The sequence below is a fragment of the Nomascus leucogenys genome, chromosome 16 (genome assembly GCF_006542625.1).
Source record: "Nomascus leucogenys isolate Asia chromosome 16, Asia_NLE_v1, whole genome shotgun sequence".
Lineage (NCBI taxonomy): Eukaryota > Metazoa > Chordata > Mammalia > Primates > Hylobatidae > Nomascus > Nomascus leucogenys.
Genome location: NC_044396.1, coordinates 49,914,510 through 49,937,451, shown reverse-complemented (window position 1 = coordinate 49,937,451; position 22,942 = coordinate 49,914,510). Strand labels below are relative to the sequence as shown.

Genomic DNA, 22,942 nt, shown 5'->3' with positions numbered 1-22,942 from the left:
CAAAGAGTTTGTACTAGGGATAGAAATGTCGGCTGTATGAGGTTGTGGTTGTTTTTGTCTGTGCTTTGTGTTTGTGTATGGATGTGTGTGTTTTATAGAGAGAGAAAGAAAGAGAGAGACAATCTCTCTAATATTACAGTTGGCCCTTGAACAACACAGGGGTTAGGGATGCCAACCTCCTGGGCAGTTGAAAATCCGTGTGTACATTTTGACTCCCCAAAAACTTAACTACTAATAGTCTACGGTTGACCAGAAGCCACCGGGTAGCATAAACAGTCAATTAACGCATATTTTGTATATGTACTATATGTTATATTCTTATAATGAGGTAAGCTAGAGAAAAGAACATGTTATTTTAAGAAGCATAAGGAAACTAAAAGAATATAATTGGATTATTTGTAACACAAAGGATAAATGTCTGAGGGGCTGGATACCCCATCTTCCATGATGTAATTAGTATGCATAGCATGCCTGTATCAAAACATGTCATGTACCCCATAAATACATACACCTAGTATGTACCTACAAAAATTAAAAAATTAGAAACAGAAACTTTAAAAACCATAAGGAAGAGAAAATATATTTGCTATTCATTAAGAGGAAGTGGATGATTAAAGTTTGCATCCTCACTGCTTTCACGTTAACTATGCCGAGGAAGAGGAGGAGGATGCGGGGGAGTTGGTCTTGTCTCAGGGGCAGCAGAGGCGGAAGATAATCCATGCAGTTCAAACCCATGTTGTTCAAAGGGCAACTGTAGCCTCAATCTGGGTTTTTTAGAAATCTCATAAAACCACTTGTCATTTTCTGAGGGTTTGTTGATTACAACTAGATAATACAACCTGCATGTCCATTACACATCCTCATATAAGCTGCAGTGAGCATGGTGCCTAAGTACAAAGAAGCAAGCAGGGAAGGCAGCACTGTCAGCTGCCCTGGGGCCTCAGCCCCGACCCTCGCCTCCTGACAGTGTTTTTCCTGAATGAGACACATGGCTGTCCACCATGCAGATCACAGTAGAGCCACAGAGCTTGTTTCACACTATTTGAGAGACAGATACAAGTAGAAGTGTATGCAATTTTTTTCTACTCCCCAGGAGATTACCTTGCACTTGATACTAAACAGGACCCTTTGTGATTTAATTTGACTTCCGCCTTTTCTCCAATCTCTTCTCCTGTCACCTTTTGTTCATAATTTAACAACATTCTCTTTTGCTCTTCCTGGCCCACTATCCCTTTCTACTCACTTTCTAATATACCTTGAATGCCTTTTCTTCCACCATCCCACACTTCCTTTTCCTGGTGAACTCCTATTTATCCCTAAATACCTTTCAGACCTTGGCCCACCCACACTCACCCTAGAGTGAGCCAGGTGCCCCTCTTGTATAACCGCTGCATGCTTCGTGCCTATCTATAGCTACATTTACCATCTTGCATTGTCTACTTCTAAATCTGTCTACTTCTAAATCTGTCTCCCTCACTTGAGTGACAGCCCCCTGAGAAAAGAGTATGTCTCATTTATCTTTCTATGCCCAGGGCCTGGAAGAGTTCTGTGTGTTCTAAGATGTCTAGTAAACCAATGAATTTGTTAATTACTTGAGATAATGGCTGTGTGCCGGCAGTAGGCAGAAATGTCATCTGTGTAGCTGCAATAATTATAATAATCCCTCTATGGTTATGCTGGCAGAATCATCATCTGTGTCAATTTAGTTCAATGCCAGAGGTATTTATTGAGCTCCTGCTCAATGTCTAGCTTGGGAACAGTACTGTGGACGCTGCAGAGAAGCAGGATCTGGGCTTTCGGAGGTCTAGTTAGGGAGGAAAGCCCGCATGTACTCATCTGAGCATTTAGTACAGGTTTCTCGGGCACCTGAATGCTATGCTATGCATAGCAGGCAGTGGGGATGAGCAATGAGCAAAACAGACAAAATCCCTGTAGAGCTGGCATCTTAGTGGGAGAAATAAAAGTATACTAGATCAGATGGTGATAAGTGCTATGAAGAAAAGTGAGTCAAGGTAAAGAAGTTGGAGAGTGACTAGGGATGGAGGGGGTTCTGTTTTAGTAATGGGGGTGATGGTCAGGGGTAGGCTTCATGGATGTAAGAGAGCTTGCTGTGGGGATGTCTGGTGGAAGAGTCTGAGCCAGAGGGGTACTGTGAATGCAAAGACCCTGAGGCAGGGGTATCTTTGGCATGCTATGGAGCAGCAAGAAGTCCGACATGCCTCAGAGGCTTGGCTGGGAGGGGCAGGGGCAGGAGAGGAGGCCAGAGCAATGGAGAGGCCCAGCCAAGGGAGGCCTTGGGGGTGGTTCCAGGAACTCTATCTTGCACTCACTCTGAGTGCAATGCAGCATATGAGGGTTGAGATCTGACCTAGGATTTAGCAAGCGGAGAGTGGACTACACAGGGGCAGGGCCAGGCGTGCAGAGGATCTGCAGTGAGGAGGCTCCTGTGAGAAGATACAGAGAGATGATGAGACACCTCTCTTGGGTCAGGGTAGCAGTGGTGAAGGAAGTGACACATGGTATGTTTCTGAATATATTTTGAAGGTAATATTGGCCAGATTTGCTAATCGATGAGGTGCAGGACAAGATGCAAGCTGAAAATGCTACAGCATCTGCAGTGTGTGTTGTGTGGGCCCCCTGAGGGCCTGGTGTCCCCTGCGTGTACACTTGATCCTTCTGTGTAACCCCATTGTAGCCCTACTGTGGCTGTGACTTCCCTTTTTCTACTCAGGCTCAAGGATGGAGAGAAGAGATGGGAGATGCATCTTTCCCTACATGCACCAACTCAAATCTTCTCCATCCTTCTCTTTTGTTCCATAAATTAGTTTGTCTAAGTAGCTTTTCAAGTTGAATATTGTTGTTCTGGCTTCTCACTATTAATATTTAATTTAGAGGCACTTTGCATAATTTATCTTTAAATCATAATGAATGCATATAATAATAAACAATGATGTGATTTTATGAAATATTTACCTGGGTTTTATCACGGAATATTGGATTTGCTCACCACTTTATCTTCAGGGCTTAAAATGGTCTGGGCACTCAAGAAGTTTTCTGTTGAATGAATGGATTGTGATGTATTACAAATGCAAATCTAAATTTTCTCTTAGTTAAGGCAATGTATAAAGCTTGTATGTGAAGTGATGTCTAAAACCATTCAGAATTGTCTTCAAGTATAGCAAATTTAAAGCCATTTTCCCTTGATCACTAAAAAATATTGAAGTCATATCAATTGGGAGATATTTTGCTGATTTGCATTGTTAAAGTGATGCTTTAATGGTTATTGCCTTTTCATTCATTTCTTCATTCTTGAAGAACCATTGTGTAAATGTGAAAAGCATATTGAGTTGAGAGGAAATGGAGCCATTTAAGCTTAACGATATTGCCAGGAGACAAAGTACTGTGGTGTTTTCAGCTGTAACATCATAATCCTATCCAAGTACAACAAAGCTAATTAAAACTGGTTTTGACAGTCATTTGTAGAATCTTTTAAGCAATCACCTATATTTTCTTTGAGTTATGTTCTCTGTTTTCTTTGAGTTTAGGTGCTGAGTGTGACACCTAATGATGGCTTTGCTAAAGTCCATTATGGCTTCATCCTGAAGGCACAGAACAAAATTGCTGAGAGCATCCCATATTTAAAGGTAATGCTCACTGCTTCTCCTCTCCTTTCATCTTTTGAGTCCTTCGAGTTATTGGGACACACTTGCTTATTCCTTGTAGATTGATTGCATGTACTGCTGAGTATTTTCATCCTCAGGATGTCCACCCTCAGACCATGACATTCATAAGCAGCGTGGGCCTCTTCTGTAACCAACAGTGTCACATGTCAGAATACCAACCACTTGAGCAGAGATGATTTCGAAAATATTTTATTTAAAAATTTATAAAACTGAAGTTGTTATTGGTTTTTAAATAAATGGCAAAGGCAGACAAAATTAGTGATACTTTAAATATTTTTAAATACAGACAATGGGCCAGGTGTGGTGACTCATGCCTGTAATCCCAGCACTTTGGGTGGCCAAGGTGGGTGAGTCACCTGAGGTCAGGAGTTTGAGACCAGCCTGGCCAACATGGTGAATCCCTGTCTCTACTAAAAATACAAAAATGAGCCTGGTGTGGTGGTGTGCACCTGTAATCCCAGCTACTCGGGAGGCTGAGGCATGAGAATCACTTGAACCCAGGAGACGTTGGAGAAGTCTGGAGAACCCAGGAGAACCCTGGAGAAGTTGCACTCCAGCCTGGGCAACAGAGTGAAACTGTGTCTCAAAAAAAAAAAAATATATATATATATATATATATGTATATGTATATACACACATATATTAAATATAGATAATGCATTATATGTTCCTTTTACAAGTTAATTATATATTTATTGTACTCAGAATAGTACTCTTAACTACCCACACAAAGTGAAGTAACAAATACTGGCTGAAAAGGTCATTGCTCAAAATATTCAAATTAAAATATGCCTTTTTTCTCATATCTAATTAAATCCTCATCAGTTCAGCAGAATCACAGGTGGTGTAGACCAGGGCTGCCCAGTAGAACTTTCTGCTGTGGGCCAGGTGCAGTGGCTCCCACCTGTAAGCCCAACACTTTTGGAGGCCAAGGTGGGAGAATCACTTGAAGATAAGAGTTTGAGACCAGCCTAGGCAACCTGGTGAGATCCCATCTCTACAGAAAATTCTAAAAATTAACCAGATGTGGTGGCATGTGCCTGTGGTCCCAGCTACTCAGGCCCAGGAGGTCGAGGCTGCATTGAGCTGTGAATGCATTACTGCCGTCCAGCCTGAGCGACAGAGTGAGACCCTGTCTCTAAAAATATATATATAATATTAAAAAAAAAACAGAGCAAGACCCTGTCTCTATTAAAAGAAAAGAATTTTCTACTGTGATGGAAATGTTTTTTATCTGTGTTCTCCAATATGATGGCCACTGGCCACATGTGGCCATTGAGCACCTGAAATGTGGCCACTGGGACTGAGGAAGTGAATTTTTCATTTTATTTTATTTTAGCAGTAATGTGTGGCTAGCAGCTACCATATTGGACATAGCTGATTAGATAGCTGTAGGCTTTTTTTTAAAAATAGCAATATATTCCACTTTTATGATCTCTTTCTTTCACATGACTTAAATCAGAGATCCCAAATAGTAACCCACTGATTGCAAATAGCTTGCGTGTTTTATTTGGCTGGCATAGTTCTATTAAAAACCATTTTAATTGCTTGCCTTATTTGAGAATATGAGCATTTTTATATAATTATGCAGACTTCTAGTTTCTCTTGAAACATCATATCTGGCTCACTTCCCTGCACACAGACAAGCAGTGTTCCCCCCTTGGGTTGGGGCTGTCCCTGGACCCCTGTCAAGCACTTCACATTTCCTGCCAGGGCCCTGTGGGCATGTGGGTTTCTGTGATTTAAAGTGTCTCCTTACACTTCCTTTGACATAGGATGGCTTACTGGTACTCTGCCTGCTTCAGAGATGGGGAAAGCAAGAGCTGGGCTGGTCAGTTATCAAGCAAGGACACTTGAGTGTTGGTCAATTAGAAGCCCTCGCCACAGCTCCCTTCCTGTCCTGAGTGATGCCTTTCCCATTCTGTCATCTAGCTTGCTCATTTCCAACATTATGTAAATACAATTTCTTCCAGTGAAAGATAATAAGCTTCTTGTGAAGAGGCCTCAAGGATGCAGATTTTTAGAAAGAAGTCCTTGACATTTAGATATTTTTAACTTTTGTCCTTCTGCTTTTCTAAACGCTTTCTGTTGCTTTAATATTTTCTCTTTTCTCTTTGCAGGGAGGGGAATGGGGTTCATCAATCTCAATTTCAGTCTTTATGTGAGAAATCAGAGAATTAGGTAAATGTTTTAGAATAGGGATTTGTTTAATAAAAATTACATTTTTAAAGATTCAAATTGGCTTCAATTCTCCTGTATGTTTTGTAAAAAAAAAAAAAAAAAATCATTAAAAGGTAAAGACACATTTGTTTTGAATGGAAAGAAATAATACTTGCAGTTGGACTGCCATCACTTCAAACATGAGCAGTTAAACATTTTGGTTCAGGAATAAAAAGCCTCTGGATGACATATGGTCAGATTTGGAGAGCAAAATAAATGTAAGAGCTATCCAGCCAGAGAAATTCTTTGAAATATTGAAATATGATTGCTCCCACACAGAAGGTACACAAAATATCATACTAATTTTGTGGGCCATTCCACTATGAATTAATGATGAATGCATTGTTAAATTTAGCTTTATGACCTTTTATTTTGGCATTGCAAATGTTGACCGGTAACCTCATTCCCAAATTTTAATATGGAGATGTATTTTTCTGGTTTTTAGGTTTTCTTATGATGTGCCATAAGAAAAGCTACGTAAATCAATTAATGGAATCTGGTATTTAATTATTTTACCCATACTAACACTGTCCTTTCTACAGGAAGGAATAGAATCCGGAGATCCTGGCACTGATGATGGGAGATTTTATTTCCACCTGGGGGATGCCATGCAGCGGGTTGGGAACAAAGAGGTAATGAGTGTGTGAATTTCTGATTCTCTAACAGAGGATGGAGTTGGAAGAATAATTATTTCTAGGAAAAGTTAGAATTCAAAAAATATTTTGAGTGTGAACTTTCGAAAGCAGTGATATAAACTATTTAGTTACTTAAACTATCTTTGGAACAACCCAACAACTCCAGCTTAACCCTTTAAAGAATTTTTGGGATTTGGCTTTTATAGTTTCTTTCAAGAAATCAGCTAAGTAATCACAAAAGCAATCTCTAAGTTGGTACATGTCTGTGTATGTTTTTGTCTGTGTGTATCTGTGTGTGTATGTCTGTGTGTGTACAGAGAGATAGAAATTGCCTTGGAAAAGTATTTTTTAAATTTTGAAATGAAGGAATGTCACTGAAATAATTTAAATTTTTAGAAATATTTTAACAGTTTGACTAGATTCATTTCTGTTTTATTTTGGAATTTTAAAAGTAGTTCTTTTTAGAATGAGGTCTTTATCAGCTGATTCCTAATCACACAGATCCTAATGGTTAGTTGTGTAACTTATCCTCTGAAATATTTAATACCAAGTTTAAGACAAACATTGTGGTGATAGCAATGATAGGGATTGACACAAAAAATGTAGTAGCTAAACAAGTTCCATGTTTCCTTTGTAATGGTTATCTTTTTCTGAGTACAGTGTCTGCTTCTATAACCATAACATTGTCTCATTAATCATGACATCGCATACTATACATTTCAAAACTCTGTCACAGTCTACCATGATTTACGATTTATGCAGCCCTGCTGGATGGCAAAGCCCTCCTTTCCTGTCCTGCTTCATTGCAGGGGTGAGAGCTGGGCTCTCCTTAGAGTCAGTGGATAAAAGGGTAAAGTGAGACACTGAACCTTTGTAACCATTGCATTCCATGTATGTAATAAAGTGACATCTAAGGATAATACAGCTTCAGGTTTCTAAAATTAATAAGAACATGGAATCATCTGGGGAATTGAGGGTTCAGAGAAGTGAAGGGGTTTGTGATAACGTAATTGTCTGCTAGGAACATGAACCAATCTGGAGGTACTAGAAGTTCAGATAATTGACACTTTTTAATTTATACATGTCTATTTATCTGTACCTTTCCCCCTCTAACCTACCAGTTACATACCTGAAATGGAATGAGATATTAGAATTAAAGAGAAAGATGGGAGAAGAAATTGCTGATTAGTAATCCTTTTTGCATCCCATTTTTCTTTTAGATGTAATCACTCAGAACTCCTTTGAATGAGAGGGATAAGAAAAATTTTGCTACAACATCTAACACTGGATTAATGTTCATGTCTGACTACTGTAAATGTAATCATCACTAATTAATTTATCTTTGAACATTTCAGAGTCCAGGGCAAAGACAGATAAAAGAAGCCTATGATTTATCTCACATCTTAGATGAAAACAGCCGTTACTTCAAGGGCAAAAAGTTCATTACTATACACTTGTTAAGGGCTTGGGATTTGAACGTGTGGGGCTGTTCTACCAACTTAATTATCATGAATATGCAAAGAACAGCACAGTTCTTGAACTTAAAAAGTTCAGAAGGATTCGTTCTTACAGGAGAACAGAAACAAACCTGTAGAAACTCCATGTTAGCATATTCCCAATATTAGGTGTTGAGTCTGACTTGGCTGTCATGCTCTGAGTTTGCATATCAGGAAGTAAACACCTTTCACGTTTTTATGCCTAGAGCACTGCTCCAACTCTGAAAGAGGATGGATCTGCGAAAAGCAAAGCCAAAGCCTCTGCGCTGCAGAGATCGACAAGAAAATGGGTTGTGAGGAAAATTTTTCTAACTGGTCCGTTTAGTATGGTCGGGAAGATGGGGGACAAACCATGAGAGTGCAGCAATTCAGATAGCAGTTCTCGGTATACCCATAACTTCCAAATCCACGTTCTAGCTAGGTTTAGTCTCCTTCTCCAAGTCCCCATTCTCATGTCTACAGCCTGCTCAGTGTCCCACAAGATGGCACAGAGACAACTTACTTGTCTTTCTCTAAACTGTTTTTCCTCCTGGGTTCCTTCTCTCATTCGATGACATTCCCATATTCCCAGGATCAAGATTTGAGTGAGCTTGAGCTCCTCCCTCTCTTCCTCACTCCAGTCTAGTCAGGGCCAGCTGTGGAGATCTGGCTTTCTCGTGTTTTTGGCATCCCCCTCACCCTCCCTCTTGGTCAGTTAGTGCTAACTCCAGTCTTTGTCACCTGCCTCCTCAATGATAGCTATAAGAGCCTGGATGTTGTTTCTTACTTTGGTGTCAGTTTCTTTCAAGCCACCCTATGCTCAAAAAGCCTACCATGCAAAATAACATAACGTTCTGTTTGCACGCGATAGCATTTACAATCCTTAGGCAAGTTGCAGCCAGCTCGTCTCACCGGAAGTGTGTCTCTTAGCCTCACTGGACAGCGGGCTCCAGGCAGAACATACCCCAGCTGGGGCCACTTATGACAGCCCATTCCACAGATGTGGCCTGGGCTTTTCTTGGATCCAGTCATCTGACATACTTTCTCTTTCTGTCTCTCTCTCTCTCTCTTTCTCTCGTGTGTGTTTGTGTGTGTGTGCACGTACATGTGCATAAAAACCATACCTAGCAATGATTGGAAGAAAGTAGAGACAACATTGATATAAAACACATTTAACTTCTTAAATGTGGCCCAGGGGCTCTTACTGCCCCTGTGTCCCAGGGCCTCCTACTGTCTATTTTAATATTCCTAATTACATATGTAAAATTGCTGATTAGACAGGAAATAGTAGAGAAATTTTCAGAGGATTCTAACTTGATCTCTGATTTTATAGCAATTTTTATTGTGAAGTAGTTCAGATGTTTTTTTAAAAAGCAATCTAGCTAATTCATTGGGTCCCCTGTGTCACATATGATTAAAGGTGATTTTTAAAATTTCTAATATATCACTTTCACAATTTTGTTTCTCCTGAAATTTAAATGACAGGAGAATGAAAAATTAAGAGTCCTACTTGATGCAGGATTACTTACTTTGAGTGTCAGAAAAGACCTTATAGATACTTTAAACATGCTATTGTAACTTGCCCAGACATCTAGCATGTTGAGGGCTAATTAAAGGCCAGGACTAAAATCTAAGACTTCCAACTCTTGAACTACAGCTATAATGTTTGCTGTTTTTATTTTTCTACAATAACTTCTTTTCTCACTATTCTGGCAATACACTTAATCCTTAAAATGAATTGTGATGACTCAAAAATGGACGGTCAGATTTTTGAAAAAACAATCTGTTGTCCTTAATATTATTGTTCACTTTTGCCCCAAAAAGCATAGGAAATAAAATCCTAAATTTAAGTTGGACAAAAATAACCACAACAGTCAAATTAATTTCAAAGATACATGCTATTTTTTTAAAAAAATTAGATAACAATTAGCCATTTTAACTTTCTGGTTTTTAAAGGAATTCTGGCTACAACTTACATGTATCGTAAGGAAAATATTTAAGAATGATTTGTATATGCATTCTTAATTTCAGATATTAATAAAAAGATAACTAAATAAGAAAATCATTTTTCATAGTGTTTGCTAAATGATATAAATAGGAGGAGAGTAGAATAAGTTGCCAGGAGCCCCAAATGCTAGTTCAGAAGATTTAGCTTTTATAAACCTTAGTTTCAACATTTGTAAAATGGAGATATTTGGGGTTATTGGAAAAATCAAATGAGATAACACATTCGAAGAAAGTAGTCAATGTAAAGTGTTACTGAAAATATGAGGTGGTATTGCTATCCCCCTTCAGTCTCCTAATGAGGGGAAATTTGAAAAGTTAACCTTTTTTACATCTAAAGTGTATCTGGTGATTTACAAAGAAGATACTCAAGTTACTATGAAATGCTTATTTTTATTTATCAAAAATACATTTGAATTATCTCTGTAAAAGTAATCATTAGATCAGGTTTGCAATAGTGGAGGGGATAATATTAAGTGTACCATTAGAAAGCCTTCCATTCAAAAGACAATGGAACATGCATGATGCAGGAACTGGACAGGGCTCCTTGGAGAGCATATGGTGAGGGCATCATTTAAAGGAGCCATAAAGAGTGTCATACTCTGTAGCCAGCTGTCCCTGAAAAGGCTAGTCTTGGAGGCAAGTAGTATCATGTTGCAGCCAGCCTAAAGCCACACATGTTATCCCTTATGGCAGAAAAAAATATATATTATGGACAAAAATTCCTTCTTTAAAAATCTAAAATGGGCTATCACTGTATTTATTGCCCACTCAGAATAATTTTTCCCTTCTGTCTACTTAATTTAAAGGAAGGTTTACACTCTGACGCCTTGGGGTGACCTTCTTAGATGTGGACATGGAAAGCATATTTGAAAAGAAGCTGCTTTTTATTTTAGCATTCTGATTCAGTAAATGCAAATATCTTTGAAGACATTATTAAAATCATAATCCTTTTCTAATGGAAATAGAAAATAGAAAAGGCCCTTTGGTGTCTTATTTATGCATTCAACAAATAAGTGCTAGACTCCCTGCTGGACACTCGAGGGAGACCAAAATGTGTAGGGCATGAATCCACTATCCAGAGAGACTGCAGCCTAAGGGGGAAAAGAAAATGTACGTGTTTATTATACAAATAGGTAATAATCAGAAACCCAGTGAAATAACAATATTTTCACCAGATTTCAACAGACTTGGGTATCTAGCAGCAAGCTCTTTATTTAAATGTGTCAAAGTAATACCTTATTTTTAATGTCTTCAATTTTAAAATTAATAAAAACGCTCTGTTGAAGGAACAGTTTGGAGCACATTCTTTCTGTTCCTTCAGGCATATAAGTGGTATGAGCTTGGGCACAAGAGAGGACACTTTGCGTCTGTCTGGCAACGCTCACTCTACAATGTGAATGGACTGAAAGCCCAGCCTTGGTGGACCCCAAAAGAAACGGGCTACACGGAGTTAGTAAAGGTGAGTGTAACTTAGACATCATCCTCACCAGATCTTTGTCTATTTCCTACTCAAAATCAGAGAATGTTTATCATAAAAAGGAATGTCAGGGAAGAGATAGATTTTATTTCTAGTGACATTTGTAAACTATAATGGGAAAAGAATTGTCATCTCATTAACCAAAAGTTTCATTTAGATGATAAAGGGAATTTGTGTGGAACTTAGGAGTTCTCAACCTTTTTGGCCTTAGGACCCTCTTATACTCTTAAAAATTATTGACTACGCCAAGGAATGTGGTTTACATCTACCAATATAATCATTAGACATTAAAAGTGAAGGAAAATTGTATATATATTTATGAATTATTTAAAAATAATAATCTTTCAGTATATAATAACCTGTCGGTATATAATAATATACATGTGGGTATAAATAACTTTTTAAAAAATAATTATATTTTCAAAACAGAAAATATAGTGAGAAGATTGGAATTGTTTTGTATTTTTACAAATCTTTTTAGAGTCTGGATTAATAGACAACAGGAGAATCCTCACATGTACTTCACACATGTACCTATTAGAGCTGTCATGTCCTACCTCATGTAGCTTCTGGAAAACTCTACTGTGTGCCCAGAAAAGAATGAAAAGAGCACATAATATCTTTGTGTTATTAAGAAAGTAGTTTTGATCTTGCAGACCCCCTCAAAGGGTCTAGGGAACTCTCAGATGTCTTTGGACCACACTTTAAGAACCACTGGCCCTGTGGCTATGGAGAGAAAACGCAGTTATAAATATTTTTAGAAAATGCTGTGGCAGAAAATGTTGTGGCATTTGGAGAAACTAAGTGATTCTAAATAGCTATAAAAATAATTGGAAGGTTTTATATTAGTAGGTTAAACCTGAACTTTAACACTCTCTACTTGGTGACTTTGGTAGGGGCTGGTCAGAAGTTTAGTGTTGCTTTGGTAAGCTGCTGCTTCTTAGACACAGTCATACAATGGGACTCACAGTTAATTAACTCATAGTTTCAATCACGTTGTTTTTTACTCACAATGTAAAAACTTCACGTATCTTACAGTTTAGGTGGCTTCAGGGTTTTGACCTCAGACTCTAATTGCTATTTGTACATGGTTTATATAAGAAAATATATTCTGATGTTCAAACAATTTATTCTACACATGCAAGAAGCAGGGAAGAAGAGCAAAGAGTGACAAAATATTGTTAATGTTGGAATCTGGCTGATGGATATATGGAGGTTTGTCACACTGTTCTTTCTTCCTCTGGGTATATGTTTAAATTTTTCATAATTTTTCCTTTAAGTAACATCTAAAATAAACTGTATCTATAAGACTTACAAGACTTCGTTGATTAATTTGGTCTACTTGGGGAAAAGAGGTTTTCATGTACTTAGATTATGTCTTACTTGACTGTGTTTATTCTGTATGCCATTATAAAAGCACACTTTATAATCTTCATAATCCAGTTGTAAAATAGGCTGCCATTGGTTAGCCTTTGAATATTTTATAGCTCAGGGAACCATGGCATGGTGACAATTAATACAGATTGATTTTTTAAAGTTCCATATCCAGATTAGAAATAGCACAGGAACAACATCTTCCTTGATAGGTCAGCTACATTGAGCACTGTGGGGTTTTTTTGTTTTGTTTTGTTTTGTTTCTGTCAAATTTCACCCTCCCTCAGATTGGATCCCATCGAACTCTTCTGATTCTGCTTTACTATCCTTTTCTCATGGTCTCTTTGTGAGTTCATTTCTCTACTATACCTTTTGGGATCCTTTCAAATTCAAGACACGGAAATGAAATTCAGACCTGGCTTAAACAACAAGAAATGTTATTGATTGACATAGGTGGAAGCCTAGCAGTAGGGCAGACTTCGGGGCGGTATAATCAAGGGAAGATGTTCTTGGCTCTGCACTTCCTCCTTGGTCAGCTTTGTCCTTGTGCTGGCTGACTGCAGGATGGCTGCCAGCAGCCACTGGAAGAGAGGGGGAAAGAGTGACATTGCTGAGCTACCACCCCAGCCATAAATGGCCTTCTGGAAACCTCCTGGCAGACCCTCTTCTATTGGTGGGAACCATGTCTCATGGGCACTCACAGTTACAAGGGAGTCTGAAACACCAGGTGGCTGGCAACAGACTGAGGCAGCCAGCTTCCAGGAAGAGAGAGGGTGTACCTCTCTATCATCTAAGGACCAGTAATCTTTCCTTTTAGTCTTATTGAGCCAATTTAAGTCAGATTTCCACTCTAGATGAATTACTGGAAGGGGGCTATTAGATTATTCTCAAACCAACAGATCAACCCCTAGAGCCAGGAAAGGGTTAATTTCCTCTAAATCAAATAAATGGTTCATCTGGAGGAAGGTGGATGCTTAAAGTCAGGGTTTTGTTAAGAAGAAAGAAGCATGATTGATGGTGTGAAGGCAGTCTACTATGGGCTGATATGGACCCAAACATTGTTCTTTGCTCTCTTTTCTCTTTTTCTTGCCATTCATTTTCTAAGAAATCTTCTCCACTGTGGTTTAACTGCTGTGAAAATTCTACCAAAGCTATGTTCCCCAAATGGACTTCTCACTCTTTCTATTCTATGTTCAGCTCTATTAAAACATTAATATTCGATGTGAACATTAACTCACCATGTAACCCCTTGGTTAATATTCTTCTCCAGCTTTCCAGTTTTGGTCAGTGTCTTAGTCCATTTAGGCTGCTGTAACAAAATGCCATAAACTCAGTGGCTTATAAACAATAGAAATTTACTTTGAGGAAGTCCAAGACCAAGGTGTTAGCAGATCACTGTCTGGTGAAGGCCTGCTTCCGGGTTTGTAGATGGTGCTTTCTTGCTCTGTCTTCACATGATGGAAAAGAGAAGGCAGCTCTCTGAGGCTTTTTTATAAGGACAATAATCTTACTCGCCTAAATCACCTCCCAAAGGCCCCACTTCCTAACACCATCACGTTAGTGGTTAGATTTCAACATATGAATTTGGGTGACACAAACATTCAGACCACAGCAGTCAGTGATTCAGCCTTTATCTCTTACCACTGCCCTTTACCATCCTCATTTCAGCCAAAATTCTTCCAACAGACCTTCCCATATGGTAGCCCTCTTTCCTGGAGGACTCCTTCTTTACCTCTTTCTGTTTTCCTTCTCTCCTATATCCTTCACAGCCAATTCCTTTTTATCCTTCAGATGTTAGAGAAATTGTCACTTCTTCTAGGAATATCAGTCCTTTGCATAAAGCCAAAAGCACTTTATACTTTCTTTTTAAATAGCACACTATGTTCTAAAGTCTCTTAGTTCTCTGAGATTGTGTCTTCTAAGATGACAGGGACCATGTCTCTAATACATGATGGGTTCTCAAAAATTAGGTTCATTGTATGACCTTCTATAAACTTCCTTTTCTCTAGTTTTTTCATAAATATGTTAGAAGCCCCAGGGATATAAAAATCTTACTACTAAGCATTTCTTACATATAATAAGCTGCAACAATTGGTATCCTTGGTTTTTCCTGAATGTGAGGAAAATTCTCCCTTACTGCACTGCACCAGGAGAGGAAGGCCTAGAGAGAAAGAAAATTATCTCTACCTGCTATTTTAGGAGCAGGGGAAAAATGTATTCATTTTCTTGAAATTGTTACTGCTTAAGAGAGAAGGGTATTTAGAATGTTCTCAGTTCCTGATGAAACCTCAAGCATTTAATTGCTTATAAAACATTGTGTAGTGAGGCAGAACATCAGAATAGCAGAGGGAATGTCTTCATAAATCTACCCCTCCACAAAAGCACCGAGAAAAATTGTTAAAATCAACTTCTTTAGAACTCTGTACATTGGCAAAGACATAAAACAATTAGAGGAATATTTCTTGAAGGAAAAACTGCTGAACCTCAATAAGAATAGCAGGGTTTGCGGGGTAGTAACTTTAACTGCTCCCAACCATTCTTCCCCAGTTCCAGAGTAGCCTTGAAAACTGGCAATCTCACAACACTGGAGCAGTAAAAACCACGGCTTTCCAGGCACTAGTGGGGCCACATCGTGTTTTTAGTACCTCACATATTTCCATATGCAGAGCATTGTCACTATTTTAAACCACTCTCTTGCTACCTGGAAAGCTGCATTCTCAGGACATTGTTGTTATTTGTCCTCACTTGTAATAAAAGCTCTATTCCCAGGCTATTAGTCAAAACAATTATTGGCAGGTATTTTTTTTTTAACATTACAAGTGCCCAGAGCAACTACAGGTAAGGCTATAGGCAATAGAGATTTTACAAAATTAATCCAAAAATTACTGACTTTCTAGTCAGTAAACAAACAAATAGCAACAATGATAACAAAAATGAACAACAACAAATTCTATGAGAGGGACCGAACTGATTTCCAGAATTGCCACATTATATTATCTAAAAACTGTCCAGTTTCAACAAAAATTATATGACACACAAAGAAATAGGAAAGTATATACATGCACAGAAAAGCATGCAGTCAACAGAAACTGCCTGTGAAGGGCCCTGATGCTGAACTTACTAAACAAAGGTTTCAAGTCAGCTATCGTCAGTATATTTTAATAACTAAAGAAAACTATGTCTAAAGACTTAAAGGAAATTATTACAATGACGTCTCACCAAATAGAGAATTCCAATGAAGATACAGAAATTATAAAAAAAAGAACTAAACGGATAATCTGGAGTCATAAAGTACAATATCTTAAGTTAAAAAACTCACTAGAGGGGCTCAACACCAGATTTAAGCTGGTAAAAGAAATAATCAACAAATTTGGAAATAGGTTCTTTAAGATTATCCATGCTGAGGAACAGAAGAAAAAGAGAATGAAAAAAAAACCTATGGAGCATGATCAAGTGTACCAGCATATGCACAACAGAATCCTCAGGAGAAGAAAGAGAGGTGGCAGAAGGACTATTTGAAAAAATAATGGCCAGAAATCTCCCAGATTAGATAAAAAGCATCAATCTACACATCTGAGACGCTCAATGAATTATAAGGAGGATAAACTCAGAAACATACCTCGACAATCTCAAATTGACAATCAAATAAAATCTCAAATTGACAATCAAATAAAATGAGATTCTTGAAAGCACACAGAGAAAGAGGACTTATTGCATAAAAGGAAACTTCCTTTTAAGATGAACAGCCAACTTGTCATCAGAAACCATAGAGGAGAGAAGGCAATGAATGACATTCAAATACTGAAAGGAAAAGACTGCCAACCAAGAATTCTACATGTAGCAAAATTAAGACATTTCCAGACATATAAAAACTGGGAGAATTTAATGCTAGACAATACTTCTTGCTCTACAATAAATATTAAAGGCAGTTTTTTAGATTGACATAAAAAGACACCAGATGGTAATACAAATCCACATGAAGAAAAAAAAAAGAGCATCACTAAAGATAACTACATGGGTAAACATAAAAGAAATAATATATGTATTTTTATTAGTTTTTTCTTCTATCTTATTCCAAAGCCAATGCATAAAGCAATAAATGTAATATGTATTGTTTGTGGACTTATAACATAGAAAGATGTAATTTGTATGATAATGGCGCAAAGGAGGAAGGGGAAAAGATTTATGTTGGAGCAAAATTTCTGTATGCCCTTGAAATTATGTTAGCAATAAACTGAAATAGATTGTTTTAATTAAAGGTATTAATTCTAGTGCCCAGGGCAACCACTAAGAAAATAACTCCAAAAAGTAGGGTAAAATTAACAACAAGTAATTAAATGGCACACTAGTAAATATCTATTTGTTGTAAAGGAAGGCAGTAATGGAGGAACAGAGGAACGACAACAACAACAAAAAGGAAAAGACATTAAAAATGAATAACAAGATGGCAGACTTTATCCGCAATTACATTAAATGTAAGGACATGAAATACTCCAATCAAAAAGTACAGATTAACAAAATAGATTTTTAAAAAGTGATCCAATTCAGGTGCACATGAAACATTAACCAGGACAGACTATATGCTAGGCCATAAAACAAGCCCCAACAAATTTAAAAGCACGGAAATCATACAAAGCATGTTCACTGACCACGAAGGAATGAAATTAGGAACCATCAACTAAAAGCTCTCCTTGTCCTCAAAATCTGTTTGCTTGCCAGTACCCCACTACTGCCCTCAAAGTTACTGACTTCTGCTTATATATCTTGTCTCCTTCTCCTTTTTGATATCAAGTATTTTATTAAAATCCTTATTTCCTTGGGCTTTTTTCTTTCAGCCCTGCCTGTCTTAAACTCTGCTTTATTTAAGAAGAAAAGCAAGATCAGAGTATGAATCATAGAGTTCTCAGTGCATGGAATCTCAGTATGTGTGGCATCTCATGGTTACATCTCCATGCTGTGTGACTGTACGTTGAGAACTATCTTTATTTGCCGGAATGTTAATTTATGACTTAAAAAAAAAGTAATGTCAAGATGACCACTTGACAATAATGGCTGTGACATTCAGAGAGTTGCTGTGTGCAGAAACCCAGAGTTCATTGACCGTTTAGTTGACAGACTCTGGAACATCAAGATAGTCCTCTATTGTAATTTTTCAAATTACAGAATTGAATATTATGGGTCATGGAACATCACCCAAGTATTGACATCTTAAAGTGGAAACCCTCTAGATCTGGTAGCTGCAACATTGGGCCAAAATACTTTTAGAATAATTACCCAGATTCTGGCCCTTGAGTGACTGTTAACTACCATGAATAGGGCATTTCCCTTTTTTTTTAGACAGAGTCTCACTCTGTTGCCCAGGCTGGAGTGCAGTGGCACGATCTCAGCTCACTGCAAGCTCCACCTCACGGGTTCACACCATTCTCCTGCTTTAGCCTCCCAAGTAGCTGGGACTACAGGTGCCCACCACCACGCCCTGATAATTTTTTGTATTTTTTAGTAGAGACGGGTTTCACCTTGTTAACCAGGATGGTCTCGATCTCCTGACCTTGTGATCCTCCCGCCCCGGCCTCCCAAAGTGCTGGGATTACAGGCATGAGCCACCACGCCTGGCCTCACATCTCCCTTTCTTAATTTTTTTTTCAATTCTTATTTTTAAAATTATAAAGATGGGGTTTCACCATGATGCCCAGGCTGGTTTAGAACTCCTGAGCTCAAGCAATCCACCCACCTCCGCCTCCCAAAGTGCTGGGATTACAGGCATGAGCCACTGCGCCTGGCCTGATAGCACATTTTCATTCAGCTTACTTCTTGCTCTATATTACAGTGAGAGGTAGCGTGCAGTTTTCCTGAAGGCAGGGGACAGTGTTCAGTAAAATGCATCATGTGTGTTTTCCCCTTTGGTTGAATTTCTGTATGCCCTTGAAATTATGTTAGCATTAAACTGAAATAGTCCATTCTTGCATTGCTATAAAGCAATACCTGAGACTGGTATTAGTCCATTCTTGCATTGCTATAAAGAAATACCTGAGACTGGGTAGTTTATAAAGAAAAAAGGTTTAATTGGCTCACAGTTCTGCAGGCTGTATAGGAAGCATGGTGGCATCTGCTTCTGGGGAGGCCACAGGAAACTTTCAATCACAGGAAGGTTACATGGCAGCAGGAGCAGGAGCAAGAGAGCTGGGGCTGGTGAGGTGTTACACACATGTAAACGACCAGATCTCCAAGAACTCATTCACTATCACGAGGACAGTACCAAGAGTGATGGTGCTGAACCGTTCATGAGAAATCGCCCCCATGGTCAAATCTCCTCCCACCAGGCCCCACCTCTAACACTCAGGATTACAACTGAACATGAGATTATGAGATTTGGATGGGGACACACATCCAAACAATATCACCCCTCATTGTGTAAATATAAGTTGGCAGCTCTAGCACTAGGAGTGTGGAGAGGCTATTCAACTCAAGGAAAACATTAGTGAAAAATATTCCAGTAGAGTTTTCTCTTTTCAGCTTATTTTCCTTAAAATTGAGTAGGTTGTTGCCCAAATCACAACTATCAAAGCGCCAAGTGTGTTGGTCTTATTTAACATAGAAATTGAAACAAAAATGGATTAAGGTCTTTGCTAGGGTAAAAATAGAAAAGATCTCCTACAGTTAGAGAAAAGCCATTAAAGCTTAAGAGTTTTGCTCCTCCCTTTTCGGGATTAACTATTTGATCCACACTAATTTAGATGTAAACACACATTCATAGAAAACACTATAGTAACATTGAAAATAAACAACCAATAGCAACTGAAAACTGTTAGAGTAGGTAGCTCGTCAGGCATAAGCAGCACAGGAGAGGGACGGACACACATACACACACACACACACACACACACACACACACCACACACACACACACACACACCCCAGAAGTATGAGGTGACCATCACATGGTCAGGCGACTGTTAACTTTTCTCTAAAGTAATAATTGGTCACAGCTGGCACCAGGGAAATGCGGTCTCCTAATAGACAGAAAACACCTGAAACTGATCAGCAGCTTCCCAGTAAAGTCTCAGGAGTGGGGAGAAGTAACACAAGATCCTGGAAGTATAACCCCAAGCCGAGAGGTCAAACTGGGCATTTGATCTCTCAGCCTGCTTGGCCCTCATCCAGTTGTGCTTTCCTTCCTTCCTTTCTTTACTGCTCTAAAGCTTTTTACAAACTTTCGCTCCTGCTCTGAAACTTGCCTCAGTCTCTCCTGTTTTATGCCCCTCAGTCGAATTCTTTCTTCTGAGGAGGAAAGAATTGAGGTTGCTGCAGACCCGTACAGACAACTACCACTGATAAAAACTATAATTTTAAATATATATGTTTTGAGATGGAGTCTCACTCTGTCGCCCAGTCTGGGGTGCAGTGGCGTGATCTTGGTTCACTGCAACCTCCACCCTCCGGGTTCAAGCGATTCTCATGCCTCGACCTCCCAAGTGGCTGGAATTACAGGCGCCTGCCACCACGCCTGGCTAATTTTTGGATTTTTAATAGAGACGGGTTTCACCATGTTGGCCAAGCTGGTCTCAAACTCCCGACCTCAGGTGATCCATCTACCTTGTCCTCCTAAAGTGCTGGAATTACAGTCATGAGCCACCAAACCTGGCCTAAAATATATTTTTTGTATTTGTTTCTCCTGCTATCTAACTCTGCATTCATCACTGAGAAAAAGGAAAGCTCCTGCATTCTTTTCCCAGTTTTTCGGCGCAGCTGCTTGGATATAAACACATCCAAACAGCATCACAAATAAGTTTTGTGATCCAAAACAGCATCATATATAAGTTTGCCTTTCTTCATATTGCAGTTTTATTACAGTTGGAACAGTGCCCAGTAATACCTTGCCAGTGATGTGACATAGTGTATTGGAATGATTGATTAGAATAGCACTCTGTCACTTTCCTTCAGACTGTGGCTTTTATTAAGAAATCCATTGTGTATGAATGACTTCGCCTAGACAAAAATAAGACTTACACAGCACTAAATTAGTGGTTCAGCATTTCTTTCTTTGTAATTAAATATTTGAATGTTTTCACTGGACTGCTTTTGAAGTGAAATAATTTGAGAAAGAAGCAAAAATATCAGATTTATAGTGGAATTAAGCTGTAAATTAAGAGGATTAATAATTTATATAATTTACTTTTATGTAAAAGTAAATATAGTATCAAGAAGTACTAAAAGCAATTTCTTAAGATTAACATAATAGCTTAGTCTTATCTTTCTAAATCAAACTTTAAACTGTTTGGGTTTCGATGACACTTTCACTGAAGATGTCAACAAAACAACAATTGGAGTGTGGAGTTTGATAATTACATGATTTAAAGGTAAACTTTTTAAAAGGGCTCCATAATTAGAAACAGATTTGTTTTGCTGTCAGCTCTGACACTTTGGGCAAGTCCTTTTACCCATCTGAGCCTGTTTTTTTGATTGTTTGTTTTGTTTTTTTATCTCTAAATTCAAAATAATTACCTCAGCTCCTCTTCTCCCATCAGGTTTTGGTAAGGCTTAAAACACAAAACAAAATGAAGCCTTCCATCGTGGATGTTCCTGTGTGCGTTTAGATGTGAGCCCTTAATAAGAGTCCACACAGCTGAGGCTATAGGGTGGCCTATGATGCCAATTATGGCAGCAGAGCAAAGGAACACAGTGTTTTATATTCTTTGAGTTATTTCATACAAAGAGGCTTTTTTTTTTCTGAAAGCAAAATCAGTGAGTTTTTATTATTTGTCAATGTGGGAGGAAAAAAAAAGAGACCTACAAATTGGCTTTCTCTCTGACCCTCTTTGGGAACTCACAGCACAGCGTTTGACATTTCAGAATAATTGCAAACTATACCTCTAGGTTGGTACTCCATTTGGGGTTCTAAAATGTTTAATTCAGTAGGTCATGATTTGTCTCAATATGCTACACAGATAGATGTCTTAAATATGCATATGCCCTTTGGGAGGCTGAGGCAGGAGGGTCACTTGAGGCCAGAAGTTAGAACCAGCCTGGGCAACATAGCAAGACCTGTTGCTACAAAATAATAATAATAATAATAATAAATTATCCAGACATGGTGGTGTGCACCTGTAGTCCCAACTACTTGGGATGCTGAGGCAGGAAGATCGCTTGAGCCCAGAGGTTCGAAGCTGGAGTGAATTATGATTGTGCCACTGCACTCCAGCCTGGGTAACAGATCAAGACCCTGTCTCTTAGAAAAAATGTGCATATGCACATACACATTATAGGCAATTTGTTTATCTCTTTGTCAAGCAATTTGTTGCTTAGGTACACATGAAGTTTCAGCTGTCTGAGATTAGCGACTATGGGGCTGCTACTCTAGCATCACTCACTCAGGATATCCCTTGGTGCACTGTTTCCAGCTGGTAGGTGGGACATGAAGTCAGCTCCCCATCTTCCCTTTACCTTCTCTGACTGATAGGGCGGACTAGCCTCCCTGCCTCTCTATGCCAATATATGAGGAATATGGGTCTCTTCTGCCATCTGAGTCCTTGAAGCCCTCAGGCTGGTTGTTTGTCCTGGCAACCTGGATTATCTTTTCTCCTTCCTCTCAGGTGAAGCAATCCTTTTTCTCTCACTCACTAGAATGAGCAAAAGTCATTTCTCCAAGACTCTCCTGTCACCCCAGTGCTAGCTAGGTGCCTCATGTTATCCTTTTCCTTCAGCAAGGATGATGAGAGACTGAATTCACAGTCAGTAGCCAGACTATATGTAAAAATAGAATTTTGACCCACAGCCTGCAGTCACCTGCCCAGGAAACCAATCCCTTATCTATGATAAACAGCCCAGGAAACCAGCATGCTATAAATCAGACTTGCAGGAAGCCAGACTTCTGTATCTGGTAACAATCCAGGGAGCTACACAATCAATTCTGTAACAATCAGAATAGCCCCAAATAGCCAGGATTTGATTAATAACTAAAGGCTTCCCTGAATTTTGTCTACGGTTCCAACTTAAGACCAACCAGAGAGAGCCAAATATGCACCCTCCTCCAATCACATAGGATGTCCTGCTTCTAGTTAGCCACCTCTAGCT

At 38.7% G+C, this 22,942-nt stretch overlaps 1 protein-coding gene across 1 annotated transcript in view; it reads left to right on the top strand.

The window, feature by feature from the left end:
• The window catches only part of ASPH (aspartate beta-hydroxylase), a 218,742-nt gene that overhangs the window by 160,204 nt on the left and 35,596 nt on the right, over positions 1-22,942 (top strand). The window contains exons 19-21 of the mRNA XM_030795402.1: positions 3,546-3,644; positions 6,446-6,535; positions 11,342-11,479. Coding sequence (XP_030651262.1) covers positions 3,546-3,644; positions 6,446-6,535; positions 11,342-11,479 — 327 coding nt within the window. The remainder of the gene's footprint in view (positions 1-3,545; positions 3,645-6,445; positions 6,536-11,341; positions 11,480-22,942) is intronic.